Below are 16,272 nucleotides of genomic sequence, written 5' to 3'. Positions count from 1 at the left end.
ACAAAACAGCCTGGCATGAATACAATTCAGGGTTTAATAGAGCCCTATTGCTCACTCCATCTCAGTAGACTTCCCACAAGGATTAATATGTACCCTGACAAGAGGAAAGGCTAAATAATGATGAAGAATTCATAGATAGGTCACTTTCAGTGACAGCTTAGATACTGCAGTTATATACTCAGTGCAGATGGGACATTAAGTTTTCAAGCCCTGAGTCCATTTCTTTATCTGCAGGTGGTATTCTTCTGCAATGCAATTAATGCTCCAGTTTTTTTAAAGAAAACTGCATCGCTTATTTATTTGTTCAGAAAATTTAAATGCCACCTCTCCAGAGACTTACTTGAGGTGACTCACAAAGTAAAACAATGCATTAAAGTAATCAAAAGAGCACAAAATTGCTATTTTAGTGCTTGGCGGGGGCGCATTATGACAAATTGATCAGAAGAAAACTTATTTCTGAGTTGGATAATGAATTATGAAATGGAGGCTGAATCAAGGTGCTCTTGTTTTCTCTAACCAGTGTATAGAATGTGGCTTGGAGCAGGGAGGGAACTGCTATTCAGAGAAGCAAGTACAACTTTATATCCAGCTTTTGTTTGGATTATTGGTTTATTTTTTAATCTTGGATCTCACTCTTGGATTACAAATAGGGCATTCAGCCCTGGATTACAAATTTACACCTTGAAGTTTCTGAAATTTGAAGTTACTTGAAAGACGTTGTGGTGATTGGATTTCAATTAAATCAGCATTGCTAGAGAACTTTTAATAGTGAATTGTTGTTGTAGTGAACTGAATTGTTTTGTCTATTGACTATCTAGTGTGGTTGGCTAAAAAGTTCTGTTTATTATTATTCTTAGCATTGTTTTGGCTACCACAAATTGTTGATAGAAGCTAGAAGGTTGTTTTCTTTTTTAAACTACTTCATAATAAGGGCATCGCTTGGTGGAGATTAGTTATCTGTTATAAACAGAAACAGTGTTTCAAAACAAATGCTGAAGAGGCGTTATTGAACTTGTGGCTGTGAGTGTGCTTACTCTAATAAGAATGAAAAATAAAGCTGGAATTGGTTTCAGAAAAACCGTAAAAAAAAGAAAACAGAGAAGAAAGCCACCATTTCCTTTGCCTAACGCTCCACCTGGGCCAGGGAAATTTATGACCATGCAGGGAGATATGAAAGAAATGCAAAACACCTTAATGACTGCTATAACACAGCTGACTAGTGACATAGACAATATTGGTGAACAGATGGCAGAGATTAACAAGAGCTTTTGGAGAATAGCAGACAGACAGCTGAGCCCAACAAAGCCTTAAAAGTACTAGATAGTCAGGTGACAGAATATCCAAAAGTGGAATATCTGGAAAAAGAACAGAATATACACGATTCTAGACTCTTGCAGCTGGAAGTAGACAGAGCTGCCTATATGTTGAGGTTTCAAAATATACCAGAAGGGAAAAATGAAGATTTACAGAAAATTTTAAGCGAAGCCTTGGCTGAAATTTTACAGGTGACTCAGAAGATGGAAGAAGAGTTTGATCAAGTTAGATGGGTGCCATTGAGTTATACAAGACGAAACAAATTACCTAGTGAAGTTCATTTGAGACTCACAGGAAAGAGAACTAAAGATGACATTTTGAAGCAAGTAAGAGACAGACCTATGATGATAGCTGGAAATATGGTGAAAATTCTAAGAGAGGTACCTTGACCAGTGAGACAAAAGAGGAGAGAATATCAAGCGTTAACAGGCTTTTTGAGAGGAAGAAAAATATCCTACATGTGGCTAATGCCAGAAGGCCTTCTTTTTACCTACCAGGAGAACAGATACAAGATTAACTCAATTTTTAAAGCTCAGAATTTTCTGGATAGAGTGAAGGAAAAAGAAGGCAAGGAAAAGGAGGAGGAGGAGGAAGAAAGCTCTGGTGAAGAAAATCCAAGTGAACCACGGAGATATTGTACAAGACAGCATTCCAAAAAAGATAAGATAATGATAAGTAAAACCCATAATGTCTTCAATAGTTTCAATTAATGTGAATGGACTCAACTCTCCTGCCAAAAGGAGAAAGACTTTTAGATATTTGACAAAAATGGAAATGGACATAATTTCCCTACAAGAAACTCATATTTTAACTAAAGATCAACATTTTTAAAAAATAAAAAACTTGGTAATTTATTTACAGCAACAGACATGAATAAGAAGAAAAAGGGAGTGGCAATATAAATTAAAGATAAATTTAACCCACAATTGCAGTATGCTTCTGAAAATGGAAGAATTCTATTAGAGGAAAGTATAGTGGATAATAAAAAAATTTTACTTGCAAATATCTATGCCCCAAATGATCATCAAGATAAATTTTTTCAAGATTTGCGTCTTAAATTATAAAATTTGGAATGTGTTGAATATTGTTTAGTAGGAGATTTCAATGCAGTTTCTGACAGACAACTGGACAAAAAAATGCACTAACAGATGAAAAGTAAAGGTCTTCAGTTGCCAACAAGTTTTTGGAAATTAGCAGAAGAAATGGATTGGGTTGATGTATGGAGAACAAGATATCCCAACTCCAAAGATTTTACTTACTATTCCTCTAGCCACCAAGCAAGAATCGATATGTGTTGGCTCTCTGCAAGTATTATTAAAGACTTCGTTGACACAGAAATTCAAACAAGAGTTATTTCAGACCATAGCCCTGTAATGATAAAGCTGAAAGGTCCATGGATGAGAAGATCATGGAGGCTAAATATTTCAATTTTGAAAGATAAAGACTTTCTCAAAGAATCTAAGGTGGAAATGGAATCTTTTTTTAAACAGAACATAACACAAGAGGTAAAGATGCAAGTAGTTTGGGACGCCGCTAAAGCTTATTATAGAGGCCTTGCAAATAGATATAATATCAAGAAAAAGAAAGAAAGAACTGAAAATGTTCAAAACTTAATGTCACAAGCTGGAGAAGCTGAAAAGAATCTTAAAAAACAGCCAACAAAATGTGAGTTTCAAAAAAAAATGTGAAAGAAATGCAACACAAATTGAATTTAATTCTTATGAAAGAGATGGAGATTAAATTGAGGTATGCTAAACAAAAATTTTTTGAACATGCCAATAAGCCTGGAAGGTGGTTGGCTTATAGGATGAGAAAAGAAAAGGCCAAAAGAATAATTACGACACAAAGATGAGAACAACAAAGAGAAAACTCAAAAGCAAGAAATATGTCAAATTGTGAAACAGTTCTATAAAAAATTATATAAAGATAAGCAAGTTCATAAAATAGATTTAGAAGAATATATCAACCAAAATCATCACAATAAATTTACAGAAGAGCAACAAAAAACTTTAAATGAACCAATAACAATAAGGGAACTTGGAGATGCAATGGCATCTCAAAAGAATGGTAAAACTCCGGGTCCAGATGGATTACCTGCAGAATTCTACAAAGCTTATGAAGAGTCTTTACTCTTACCATTTAAGTATCTTATTGAAAAGATTCAAGAGGAAGGCCAGTTACCAGTTTCATGGCAAGAAGCTACAATATTGATTCCAAAAGAAATTAATGATTTGAAAGATAATAAAAACTATCATCCAATTTCCTCTTAAATGTGGATTATAAAATTTTTGCTGCAATATTGGCACAACGTTTGTAGAAAGTTCTGCAGTCTATAATGCATTATAATCAAACAGGATTCCTCCCCAGAAGATATTTGAAAGATAATGTTAGAACAGTTTGTAATATCTTGGAATGTTATGAGACTCATCCAGAGAAACAACTGGCTTTAATTTGTTTAGATGCTGAGAGGGCCTTCGATAATGTTCGTTGCACTTTATGCTACAGCAACTGAAAGGCATGGAATGTGGTGAAAACTTCTTGAGAGCAGTAGAAGCAATATATTCTTCACAAAATGCAAGGGTGATAGTGAACGGCAAACTAACAGATGTAATTAACATTCAAAAAGGTACAAGACAAGGCTGTCCATTGTCACCTCTACTTTTTATCATCTCTAGAGGTATTGAATAATCAAATAAGGGAATATACAAGTATAAAGGGAGCTGTGATAAAAGATGAACAATATAAACTCATAGCTTTCGTAGATGACTTAGTCTTTATACTAGAACAACTGATGGACTCAATAGACTGTCTTATAAATAAAATTAAACAATTTGGTTACTGGGCAGGATTAAAGATTAATTACCATAAAACAAAATTTCTGACAAAGAATATGACGATGGAACAAATTCAACCCTTCCAACAATAATCAGGGTTTTTGTATGAAAAAAGAATCAAATATCTAGGTGTTACTATTTCAAATAAGTGTAGCAACGTAAAAATAGATAATTATGATAATACTTAAAGAAATTAAAAAAGATTTGGAAAAATGGCAGAACTTGAACCTTTCTTTAATGGGAAGAATAGCCTTAATAAAGGTGAATATCCTCCCAAGGTTACTATTCCTGTTTCAAACTATTCCAATATTTTTAAATTGTGGATTTTTTCAAGAACTGAACAAGATGGTTGCTAAATATGTTTGGCAAGGCAAAAAACCTAGAATTAAATTAAAGACATTGCAAGATTCTAAATTAAGAGCAGGTATAGGCCTTCCAGACTGGCAATTGTATTATAAAGCTTCTGCGCTTCTGTGAGTAAGAGACTGGATACTGCTGACTGACAAGAGACAATTGCTGTTAGAAGGACATGATCTTACTATGGGGTGGTATGCATATTTATGGTATCAAAGACTTGAAGGCCATTCCTATTTTAAGAATCACTAGTTTCGAAAATCCTTGTACCATACGTGGTTATGGCTAAAGACTAGAATTTATCAAAACATTCCAAGATGGGTTTCTCCAGTAGAAGCATTGACTCATCCAAATCTCCTAAAATCAAATCAGAATTATAGGTATGATGACCTGTTGGGAAAAGATAATCAATTGAAAACCAGAGAAGAGCTGGAAAATATGGATGTTAAAATGAACTGGTGGTTGAGAATGCAAGTTGAATCCTGATATGCCAAATACAAGGCGGTAGGTTTCAATACAGAACAATAGCTATTTGACAAAATTCTTTTGGGTCCATCTCCAAATTATATGCATATCTACTTCAAATGAAGACACAAGACGAAGTTATAAAAGATTGTATGGTCCAATGGGCAAAAAAATTTTGGTCATAATATTACATTAGAAGAATGGGAGAAACTGTGGAAGCTTAACGTTAAATTAACTAGGTCAACAACTTTTAAAGAAAATTTGTATAAGATGTTTTATAGATGGTACATGACCCCACAGAAATTGTGTAAGATTTATACTAATATGTCTAGCAAATGTTGGAAATGCACTAAACAGGTTGGTTCTTTTTACCATAAGTGGTGGACATGTGAGACGGTGAAGGGCTAATGGAAAATGGTGCATAAAATATTACAGAAGATTATGAAGACACAGATTCATTTCAAGCCAGAACTATTTTTATTGAACATATTTCCTGAGGACTATTCCAAAGAAATAAGACATTTGTTGGCACACTTTAACACAGCAGCTAGGATTCTCTTGGTGCAGAGATGGAAATCTCAGGAAATTCCCACGAAAATGGACTTGGTGGGAAAAATTCTGGAAACAGCAGAACTGGACTTTCTATCCCAGCTGTTGGCTGGGAAATCTAAAGAAGAAGCAAGAAAATACTGGATGAAATTTTATGCCTTGTTAGACATTCAAGACTCTTAAGATTCTCTGGTGTGAACTTGTATTTTATATTATAAAATTGCCTTTACTGGAATTGTCAAAACTAATAGATAACTTTAACAAAAGATTTATGCTATAAAATTTTAAAATATGGATGATGTTTAGTTTAGACATAATAATATGGGACGATTTCTGTAAAGAAAGTATTGTACTAAGCTTGTACTTTTTGAAAGTATTTTTATGTAGAACAAGGTCAAAATGTATTGTGCTTTCTACCCCCCCTATTCCCTATCCTCACTCTTTTTGAAACCAATAAAACTTTTGAAAACTGGAGAATGTGGCTTGGAGCAGGGAGGGAACTGCTATTCAGAGAAGCAAGTACAACTTTATATCCAGCTATGAAACAAAAGTTGACTGTATGGATATTTGAGCTGGAAAATTAATGGAATTACTGTTAACTGCTTGATTGATGAAATAGTAGAACATGTTATTTTGTAATGGTATCTGGAGCATGGGATCAGTTGCACAAAACATGGTCAGAGAAAGAGGAATGGGATTGTTGGTTTTGGATGCAGTGGTATAGTGTATTGTTTCTAGTCATTGAGCTTTCTTACATTAAAGGGAACATTTAGATATTTTCTGTTTTGTAATGTCCAGCTCTACAGTGATTTTTATGGAAAGTCAAGGCAGCTGTAATTCCTAAAGTATTTTCAGTATTTAAATTAAGGTATCTGTAATGTCTGCCTAATATACTGTGGTGATGTTTCCTTAATTGGTAGAGAAAAATCGTATTGAGTTAAGACGGCAATTTCTTGCTTTTTGATGTTCAGCTATATTCTTTTTGTCAGCTTTTATGCAGTATGTTAAGGATGGTTTTATGGTTCTCTTTAGTAGCTTTGAGATAGTGCTTTTATATCTCCCATATGTTGATTGATCTGGATGTATGTTGTTTGCATTTGATTTGGCACTGCATATCTGCCAGTAGTTAAGCACATGTTTTACAGAATTCTTTTCCTATTTTCAGTTTATTCAGCTGTTAAACATAGGGCCTTAGGATGCACAGTGAGCTGAAATTCTGTTTTTGTATGATAATGACATTTATTCTGAACAGTTTTTCTGTTTAATATTTGTCTCCCTAATAACTTTCACAGTGTAAATGTTTTGGACTTCATAGTCTGTTAACAATTTGTGAAGTTTGCTATTGACAGATAAGCTGTTCTAGGATTGTATTTACAACAGCCATCTGTCTTTTATCCTAACACAACAATTGAAGTAAAATGCAAATTAAATCGGTTTGTGTCATAAAGTATATTGAACTTTTGAACAGTGGCAGACAAGAAAGCATACAACTTGTAGATAATCATCCGTTCAATTAGCTGCCCTTCTTCCTGATGTAATTTACCTGTTTATAAGTAGCCTGATACATTGCTGCTTCTCTTAGCTTGATCTCATGCTAAAGCTTTGTTATTTGAATAACAAAGTTATGAGTGATGGGCAGATCAAAGGAAGTTCCCATTATTTTTATGAGCTGCTGGCATGGCAGTTTGTCTCTTAATTTGATAGTGTGGCCATACTGCTACAGATGTGGGAATACCATGGTTGAATGCTCTGTTTGCTATGGAAGACACTGTGCCATATGTAGACAGACCATCCTGTATTAATCCCATCACTTTGTGCTGTCTTTCACCTGCCTCTGTGCAATTTGTTATCCATATTTACTGCCTGAACAGATTGGCAGTTGTCTCATTCTCCTACCTCATAGTATCTTGTTGCCTGTACAGCCAACAGTTTCTTCCCTTTTTCATTACTTTTTTTTCTTTGCACTTAGTGGACCTGCTGGGGCTTTTGAAGTGGCGATCCAACACAAGTCTGCTGCAGCAGAATTTGAGGCAACTTATGAAGGTTGATGGAGGTGAAGTTGTTAAGGTAACAAATCCAGTTTCTGGCTAGTGTGGTCTACTGATTTATTGATTTGAAAGCAGATGTACAACACACTATGATACAGAGTTCTAATCTAGTATGATGCTTTTTTAAAACGTGTGCTGTTTGTTTTGAGATGTCTGATACATAGGGATATGCCCATAAAAGTGCTTATAATTTTTTTACTACTTGCAAAACTTTAATTATTAGTTGATAAAGTAGTAAAATACCTTTGTTTCAGAAAGCAAAATGGACTTTTAATAAGCTTCCACCCTTCATCTAATAATTCTTGCTTCAGAAAACTATTTTGTTCGTCTACTTGCTGAGAATTAAAGAAGCAGCTATGTGTTCAGTTATGCACCTACCACCTCAAATTAAACTTAATTACGTGTAACGATGCATAGGATTATTGCCATGCTTTGGCCAAGTAATTGATAATTTGCTATAGTGAATAATGCTAGATAACAGCGTTTGGACAGGTTTATTGGTTGACTCGATCAAATGCTCTTGCACTAAACTGAATCCAATTGTATGCCTACTGATGTAATACAGTGGGAGTGAATGATCTGTGAGAAGCCTTTGTACTTGTTTTGTGTTAAGTCAATTAAATTAATTACTAAAAAAATGTGCTGGACTGGTCATTCTTCACCAGCAAAGGAATATTGTTTTAATTAATTAGAGCTTTATTACATCCCAAAGTCCATATTTATGTAAAGTACTGCATAGAGATCTGCTTTGTGTGCAGTGGATTTCAGAACACTTCACTCACAATTGCCTGTGCTGCAGAATAAGCCATTCCCAATTATGTGTGTAAGGGGACGAAAATGGGAGAACAGTTCTGCATTGCATAGTTGCCATAATTTATTAAAACAGAAAATTACAGAAGGTCTAGTTTGCAGGTAGAAAAGCCTTGTGCACTGGACAGAGTAACTTATTTCTGAGTATGCACAATACAATAATGACACTCAATATAATAATGCCCTAGAAAAGAGATTGTCTTTTGCACATCTAGGTTAATATTTTGATGCTGATGTTGTTTGAATACCACGCTAAGGGACATCAGTGTGGCATCTGTCATTTGCTTTCCTTCCTCCCATCCTTGCTCCATATCCCCTGCATAAACTAATTATCCAATAGAACGAGCATGTGCCAAAATTTGGATGACAGAAATTTATTCTGAATAAATAAATATTCTCCGGTGCTTTCTCTAAGAAATCAAGAGCAGCGCACACATCATATTCTTCCTCACCTTCATCCTTACAACAGCTTTGTGAAGTACGGTATATTGAGAGATGATGACTAGTGCAAAATTATTCAATGAGGTCTATGGCTGATCAGGGATTGTAATCCAGGCTTCTCTAGTAATGTTGCCAGCTACACTATGCTGTCATACTTTACAGGTTACAGAACAAAGTTTGAATCCAGTGGCACCTTTAAGACCAACAACGTTTAATTTTGCTATAAGCTTAAGTGTGCATGCCTTTGTTATACCGTTTCCTCCTAAATGGAGTGAATAAAACTTCAGAAAGTGTTCAGTTGTCAAATTCTTTTTCATCATCGTTGTCATTGTTATCATTGTTGTCATCATCGTCATCGTCATCATCATGCCATCATCCACTTTCTGTCATTGTCTCTTTCCAAAGATTTTACATAAGGATATTTCAGATTTACTTCTGAGAGAGACATGGGTAATGTTGAGACATACACACATCTGATCTTAGAAATGTATTCTACTTAAAATTCAAAGAAGAGAAACTAGAATTTTGTTTTAGGTAATGGTTTGTAGGAACATTTCATTGACTTGGGATTGCTGGGTATCAAGCATCCCAAAATGTAGAAAGCACCATCCAAGCCAGATGTTTCCCTTAAAAAAATGTAACCATTAAGGTTCCACAATTTTGAGAGTTAATGTGATGCAGTGGTTAGAACTTTATACTAGGAGAGCAGACCCAGGTTAGACTCTCACTCAAACATGCAGCTTACTGGGCAGCCTTGGACCAGTCACACTCTTTCAGTCTTAACCTGCATCACAGGGTCGCTGTGCAGATAATGTGGAAGTGAGGAGAAAAATATATACACATCCCCAGCTGCTTGGGTGACTGGTGGGAATATAAGAATATGATAAATAGCTATTTTAATTCTGTGAAATTTGCATAATCTCGCTAGTATTTTCATGTATTTCTCGCAGAGAATTGTGGGCTAAAATAATAGGAATGGAATACTATAGGAAAATTGAATTTGAAGTTTCTTGTTACGATAGTGATTTGGGTGTTTCTTTGCAGTTTCTCCAAGATACCCTTGATGCACTATTTAACATCATGATGGAGAATTCAGAAAGTGAAACTTTTGACACATTGGTGTTTGATGCTTTGGTAATTATATATTTTAATCTACTTATTATGTTTAAATAATTGCTCTTTTAAGTCACTTACATAGAATGGTTAGCTGGCTAAGATATGACACTTGAGACTTATACTGCCTTTCTTTGTGATCCTAGCCTTATTAGATGTGGAAGATCTCTTTTGAAAAACTGGTTTTAGAAATGTTTGTGCCTTTTGGACCTCAAGTACATTGACTTGTTTAGGTGATTAGTAAGAGGAGGGGTATTAGTGATAGTGCTCCAGATACTGGTTTTTGGATGCTAGCACTTTTATTACCATTCAACCAAAAATAGCTATATGAAGTAAACAGTAATATGGCTTGGACAAAGGGAAAAAAAACTTGTTGAGGATGTATCATGTAAATCAAGCATTGGTGGAAACTTTTTATTAAAGGTGAGCTGATCATGTATGGAAGTATAAACAGTACCTCTTCCTCGTGGAGAAGGGGAAGGCAGGTATGAGAATTCTTGTAAATTCCTAGAAGAAAACAATATAAACAGAAATACTGGAGCTGCTACTTCAGCTACAGTTTGGTGCAGAGGAACAAGAATTTGGAAAGTCCTCGAAGCCTCCTTCTGAATACATTATATTTCAATATTTTAAAAACCCAATAAGAATATATGTCATGATTAACCCTTATCAGGGCTTTTTTCTTTTTGTAGAAAAAACCCAGCAGGAACTCATTATCACATTAGGCCACACCCCTGATATCACCATTGTTCCTACAAAAGCCCATCAGGAACTCATTTGCATATTAGACCACACCCCCTGTGCTTTCCTGCTCAAAATAAGCTCAAAATAAGTTTCAGTATCTAGTATTATCAACACAGGACAATCACACTACTTGACATAGGACATAATTCCATTTGGTTGCTCATAACAGTCATTTGTCATGTAAAATTACTTGTGAACAACCTTTTAAAATTAGACTTGGCAAATTGAATGACTTTTTCCACAAGAGAGTGTGTGTGTGCGCGTGCGTTTGTGCAAACTGCTGACTTATAGCAACCCAGCAAGAGGCTTTCAAGGCAAGTGAGAAGCAGAGGTGGTTTGGCTTTGCTCTTCTTTGCAAAACCTTCCTTGGTGATCCCCCTTCTAAGTATGGACCTTGCTTAGCTTCTGATATCTTACAAGATTGTGCTATAACATTCTGCCTTCCCTCTCACAGCAGTAGCCCAGGAACTTCAGAAAATGAAGTCTTCCTTAGAGCACTTATTTAGTTCGAATGTCAGGCATCCTGGAAATCACTTGTCCCACAGTTTAAAAGCTTACTTTGTCATTTGTTCTTCAGTAGACATATACAAAGACGGAGCCCTCCAATATTAGGCCTTAAGCCTTTAGCAGATCAGTAATATGTGGCTCTTAATTGTGCTCTTGAAAGTGTCATGGCAACCTTTTCTAGCTTTCTAAGGAGTATTTCATGCAGCATTTTTGACAGTCATGCCAATATTGGAGATGTTGACTTGGTGAGCATTGTAAGGAATTGTGAGGTATCTTAATTGCGTATGTTTTATTAAAAAGATATATAAGAGTCTAGATAAGGGTTTGGATTCTGCGGTGTGCAGACCCAAGGATTGTGGGTTTTGCTAACCTTCCTCTCCTCCATGGAGCCCTTTCTGAGCCTGCAGAAGTTTTATTTCTGGAGTTCAGGGACTTATGCTGCAGCAGGGAGCAGAAAGAGGGCAAAATTGCTTCTTTCTTTCTCTGCACACACAAGAGACAGAAAAGGCAAGCATGTTCTGTTCCCTCTCCTCACTATACAACTGGTGCAGCTGTTAGGACAAACTTGCCAGTAAACTTCCCAGGAGTTAAAAAGGGCTCCAGTGAGGCAGGGAAAGTGAGGAAGATCTCAGACAATCTGCTTTTTCCATTGGCAGTTTGTGGTGTCCAAGCTTAGGACTGCAGAATGCCTTTACCTTTGTCTCAACAAAGGCATCTGCCAAGGGGTCTACATGAAGATGGTAGAAGATAATGTTCATATTCTGAAATAGGTTGTATATTCCACAAGAAATTTGCAGTGACATCTATCTTCAGTACTGCTGCTCTTAAAACAGACAGATTCATCAGCTGCTTCTTTAGACGTCAGAAGTCCAGCCTGTAAAACTCACAATGTGACTGCATTACTAATTTAACTGCCTGTCAAACTTCTCCTTGGCCATTTTCCCTTTGAATAGAATTTATGCAAATAAGGTTCCTTTTACAGTTTTTTTCACACTGGATTCCTTGTTAAGTACCATATTTTCAAGATGACTGAATGTTCTTTCATATTGGATAGGTATTCATCATTGGATTGATTGCTGACCGGAAATTCCAGCATTTTAATCCTGTTTTGGAAACCTACATTAAGAAACATTTCAGTGCTACATTGGCATACACGTAAGTATAGTGTTTTGACCCAAAAATAATGAGTAAGGAGTATATTTAGAAGTCATTATTGCTATGGCTGTTCTTGTTAGATTTATCTGCTCAAAATGGATTCCAGAACTATTAGATGCAGTATCTTGAAGGCTACTTTTGTATGCCAAGGCTCAATTGAGTTGATCTCGGTAATTGTCTGACAAGGGCTGTTTCTCAGCAGCAGTAAGTACAGGTCCCTTTATAAGCAAGGACCAAGGAGGCTGAAGGAAGAGATGAGAAAACATTATGGTGTTAATGCCAACAAGTCATACCTTCATGAAAAGGCAGTCTTCTGTCCTGCTCCATGATTTAGTTTCCCTTCAGGGATGTTGTTCCATTATTTACTTTCCTTCCACCAAAATATGAGAGCCATTTTTTTGCAGTTAGCCTTGGCCAGCATTTGGTAATAAGAGTAGTGCATTGTTTATTCTCTGATTATTAAATATGTTATGATCCCAAGCCTTGTCCTTAAAATGGGTAGTTTACTGTTTAATATTCTGTAAGATGAAACAGGATTTCTTCTTTTTCATATAGATTATTCTTATTAGAATTTCACACTGAAGATATGAATTAAGGTCTCTTGTGAGATGTGTGCTATTTTAACCTACTGATGCTATCCCAGATTGTCAAAGATAATGTTTGTCTACCGCACTTGGCAAGAAATGGGGCAGGGGGAAGGGCTTTAGTGTGGGAATGTTGTGACTTTGTGACACAGCACATGCCTCACCCTGCAGAAGGTACCGCATTCAGCCTCAGGCATAAGCTAGACTAGGAAACCTAGATTTGAATACCTGCTCTGCCATAGAGGCTAACCTACCTCGTAAGGTATTTGATGTAAGGAAAAATGGAGGAAAGGAGAATAATGTTGTAAGCTATTTGGGGTCCCCACTGAGGAGAAAAATGGGGAATAAATGTCCAGTTAAAGCATCTCATGTAGCAGGTTTTGGGACAGTCTGAGATCCTGGAGAGACACTGCCAGTTAGAGCAGACAGTACTCAGAAATATGAACCAGTGATCTGGCCGCTTTACATGATCCTGTGGTAATATAAATTGTTATTATCCATATTTAACAAAATACATAGTAGGGATATTATTTTTTAACAGAGTACTACAGCTTAGTGTTGTAGAACATTCTTATTTTGTTACCATGTGTGACAGACTGTCAGGGTTTATTGCCTAACAGTGTCTTAGAACCTTTGAGTGTCAGGCTGTTTGAATGGAATTCTGTTGAGAGAGTCTACCAAGGAATGACAGTTGGGAACTGACAGTTAAAGAGGAGACAGGTAAGCAATGACTGAGTGGAGTGGACTGAGAAGGAGGCTAAGAAAGTGAATGGATCAAGGCGGATCCTCACACAAGCCAAGTAAGGGAGATAGCTTCAAGTAAAGAGAAGTGAATCCTGCCCAGTTAAGATGGGAAGTAGTTCTTAAATAAAGGAGTGATCTGTGGTTTGTGTATAAAAAGGATTTTGGAAGCTTGGTTGTATGTTCCTGCTTTCTAACCGTCACATGTTGGTGAAAAACTCAGAAACCTGTGCTTGAATTTAAAGCAGAAACTGGTTGAATTTAAAGCAGAATCTGGTTAAAGCAGAAACTGAAAAGAAAGCCTCTCCCCTCTAAGTTTTAAAGACCTTGTTGAATAGCAGAAACACTTGTCGGCAACAAATTATGTGGTGTTTGTGTGAATACAAAGTTACATCAGTTTTATTATCTCTTCATCTTACACATTCTATACCTGATTCCATCTCACCTGTTCTCCTCCAAGTTAAATAAAACATTTTGTTTATCTTGAATTTTCATGTGCCATTTCAAAAGCAGAATAAAAGAAGGAGATTTTGTCTCTTCCCTTCGTTCTCTGGGCTGGGCCAGCATTTTATTTTTATCTGTCTGTCTGTTGTTCAGCAAGAAAGAAGACAGAAGAGGAAATCTTGCATGTGTGAGTGTGCAAGATTGTTATACCATGTTAAAAACTTGGGTTTTTAAGAAATGCATGCTCTGTCTTAGCATATGAGTAGTTCAGTGCTCCTGAATGTTGTCATAGGTACAGTAGAAGCTGGGCTTGTGGAATAGTTTTCACTGAAACTGTAGTTCTGTTCTTGTAATTTAAAGGAAGTTCTCATTACTTTTCGAGATTTAAAAAAATTTAAATTGTGTGCTAGCTTTAATTAAAACATCCTGAAATAAGCATACATCCCATCCTGATTTGTATACTGCAGTGTGTGAGAAGATTATCTGATTGAAATTCTGTACATGCAAAGAGAGCAACATAAGAAACTTTATATACCTCTAGAACCTCATTTCTGGTTAAAGCAAATGCTAGTATCATGGTTGAGGTATTGCAGTAGTGATAACATTTTTATTTGTCCTTAAATTTAATGTATTTAGATACCTGAAGTGGATGTAAAATAGGTGGGTTATGCATTACTCGTGTTTTGAAGAGCATGGGATATAGTTAAACATAACTTACTACAATGAAAGGCTTTTTTGTTAGTATCCTTATAGCTGCTATAAATGTTTGGCCATAATACTGGATGTATACAGATAAATGGAAACTCAAGCATACATGCAACACTGGCATTTTCTCTGTAACATGCATAGTTGCAATTAGAAAGTACTATTTATTTTTTCATTTTATATATATTTCATTTTATATATATTTCATTTTATATTACCACTCTGCGCCAAGGGGCAGCAGTAACCATTTGGAGTGTGCAAAAAAAGAGAGTATTTTTTGGGTTCAGGTATATCGAGCCAGAAAATACTGGTATTTTGTGATATTTCTGAATCCCAATATCACTATAGCATTGGGATTCTGGAATTTTTCAGAAAACCTGAAAGTTTTTGGCTCCATTATATCCTGTTGGGACCATGTGCCTTCTGAGTTTGGTGTAGTGGTTAAGTGTGCGGACTCTTATCTGGGAGAACCGGGTTTGATTCCCCACTCCTCCACTTGCACCTGCTGGAATGGCCTTGGGTCAGCCATAGCTCTGGCAGAGGTTGACCTTGAAAGGGCAACTGCTGGGAGAGCCCTCTCCAGCCCCACCCACCTCACAGGGTGTTTGTTGTGGGGGAGGAAGGTAAAGGAGATTGTGAGCCGCTCTGAGAGTCTTCGGAGTGGAGGGCGGGATATAAATCCAATATCTTCTTATCTTCTTCTGAGTTCACTCACTGAAGGGCGGGATATAAATCCAATATCTTCTTATCTTCTTCTGAGTTCACTCACTGAGTTATGCTGCCACTGCGGCAGTTGGGCTTCTCCAAGCATGGCGGCATGACTCAGTGAATTCTTCTGAATTCACTAGCTGAATCACACTCATGGTGAAGCTTGGAGGCTGTAGGCATTTAAAGGGACCAAGAGCTCTTTAAATATCTACTGCTTTTTCCAAGCGTGGCATTTGTCACTAGCCGTGTTATGCTGTGTGGATGCGGCTTGGAGGAGACAGTATTTCCTTCTTCAGGCGTGTTGGCAGCAGAACTCAACAATTGAACTCAGAAGGCACTGGACAGGACTTCTTGATGCAGCTGAATGTACCTGAATAGAAGCAGGAACACCCCCCCCCCCAGCTTTTTTTCAGGGTCAACTGTATCAGTAGCTGAATACAGTAGTTGAATACAGTCTCTGATCTATATTCAGCTTAAAATACCTGGAAATATAATAAGGTTTTTTGGGGGTATTTTTTAGATTCAGATGAACTGAATGCATACTCCTTGTAACCATTGCTAAGTTTGTGTATTAAGTATTTTGTCAATATTTAATGTCATCCCTATTAACGCTACACATAGTAAATCTACAAATGGAACAGGGATATAAATCAAATATTAATATTCTCTAATATAATTTGCAATTTAATTTATTTAGGATATTGCAACACTTTTAACCCACTTTTCCCTGGCAAGGAACTGTAAATGAAAGTAAGA

The 16,272-nt window shown here is 36.3% G+C and overlaps 1 protein-coding gene across 2 annotated transcripts in view; it reads left to right on the top strand.

Annotated features, from left to right (window-relative positions):
• The window catches only part of DOCK1 (dedicator of cytokinesis 1), a 550,707-nt gene that overhangs the window by 108,442 nt on the left and 425,993 nt on the right, over positions 1-16,272 (top strand). For both annotated transcript variants that reach the window (XM_060241424.1, XM_060241423.1), the window contains exons 19-21: positions 7,486-7,583; positions 9,860-9,949; positions 12,234-12,334. In XM_060241424.1, coding sequence (XP_060097407.1) covers positions 7,486-7,583; positions 9,860-9,949; positions 12,234-12,334 — 289 coding nt within the window. The remainder of the gene's footprint in view (positions 1-7,485; positions 7,584-9,859; positions 9,950-12,233; positions 12,335-16,272) is intronic.

Source organism: Heteronotia binoei, chromosome 6 (assembly GCF_032191835.1).
Source record: "Heteronotia binoei isolate CCM8104 ecotype False Entrance Well chromosome 6, APGP_CSIRO_Hbin_v1, whole genome shotgun sequence".
Taxonomy (NCBI): Eukaryota; Metazoa; Chordata; class Lepidosauria; order Squamata; family Gekkonidae; genus Heteronotia; species Heteronotia binoei.
Note: the sequence above shows the minus strand (reverse complement) of the source record. Positions and strands in the feature narration are given on the sequence as shown.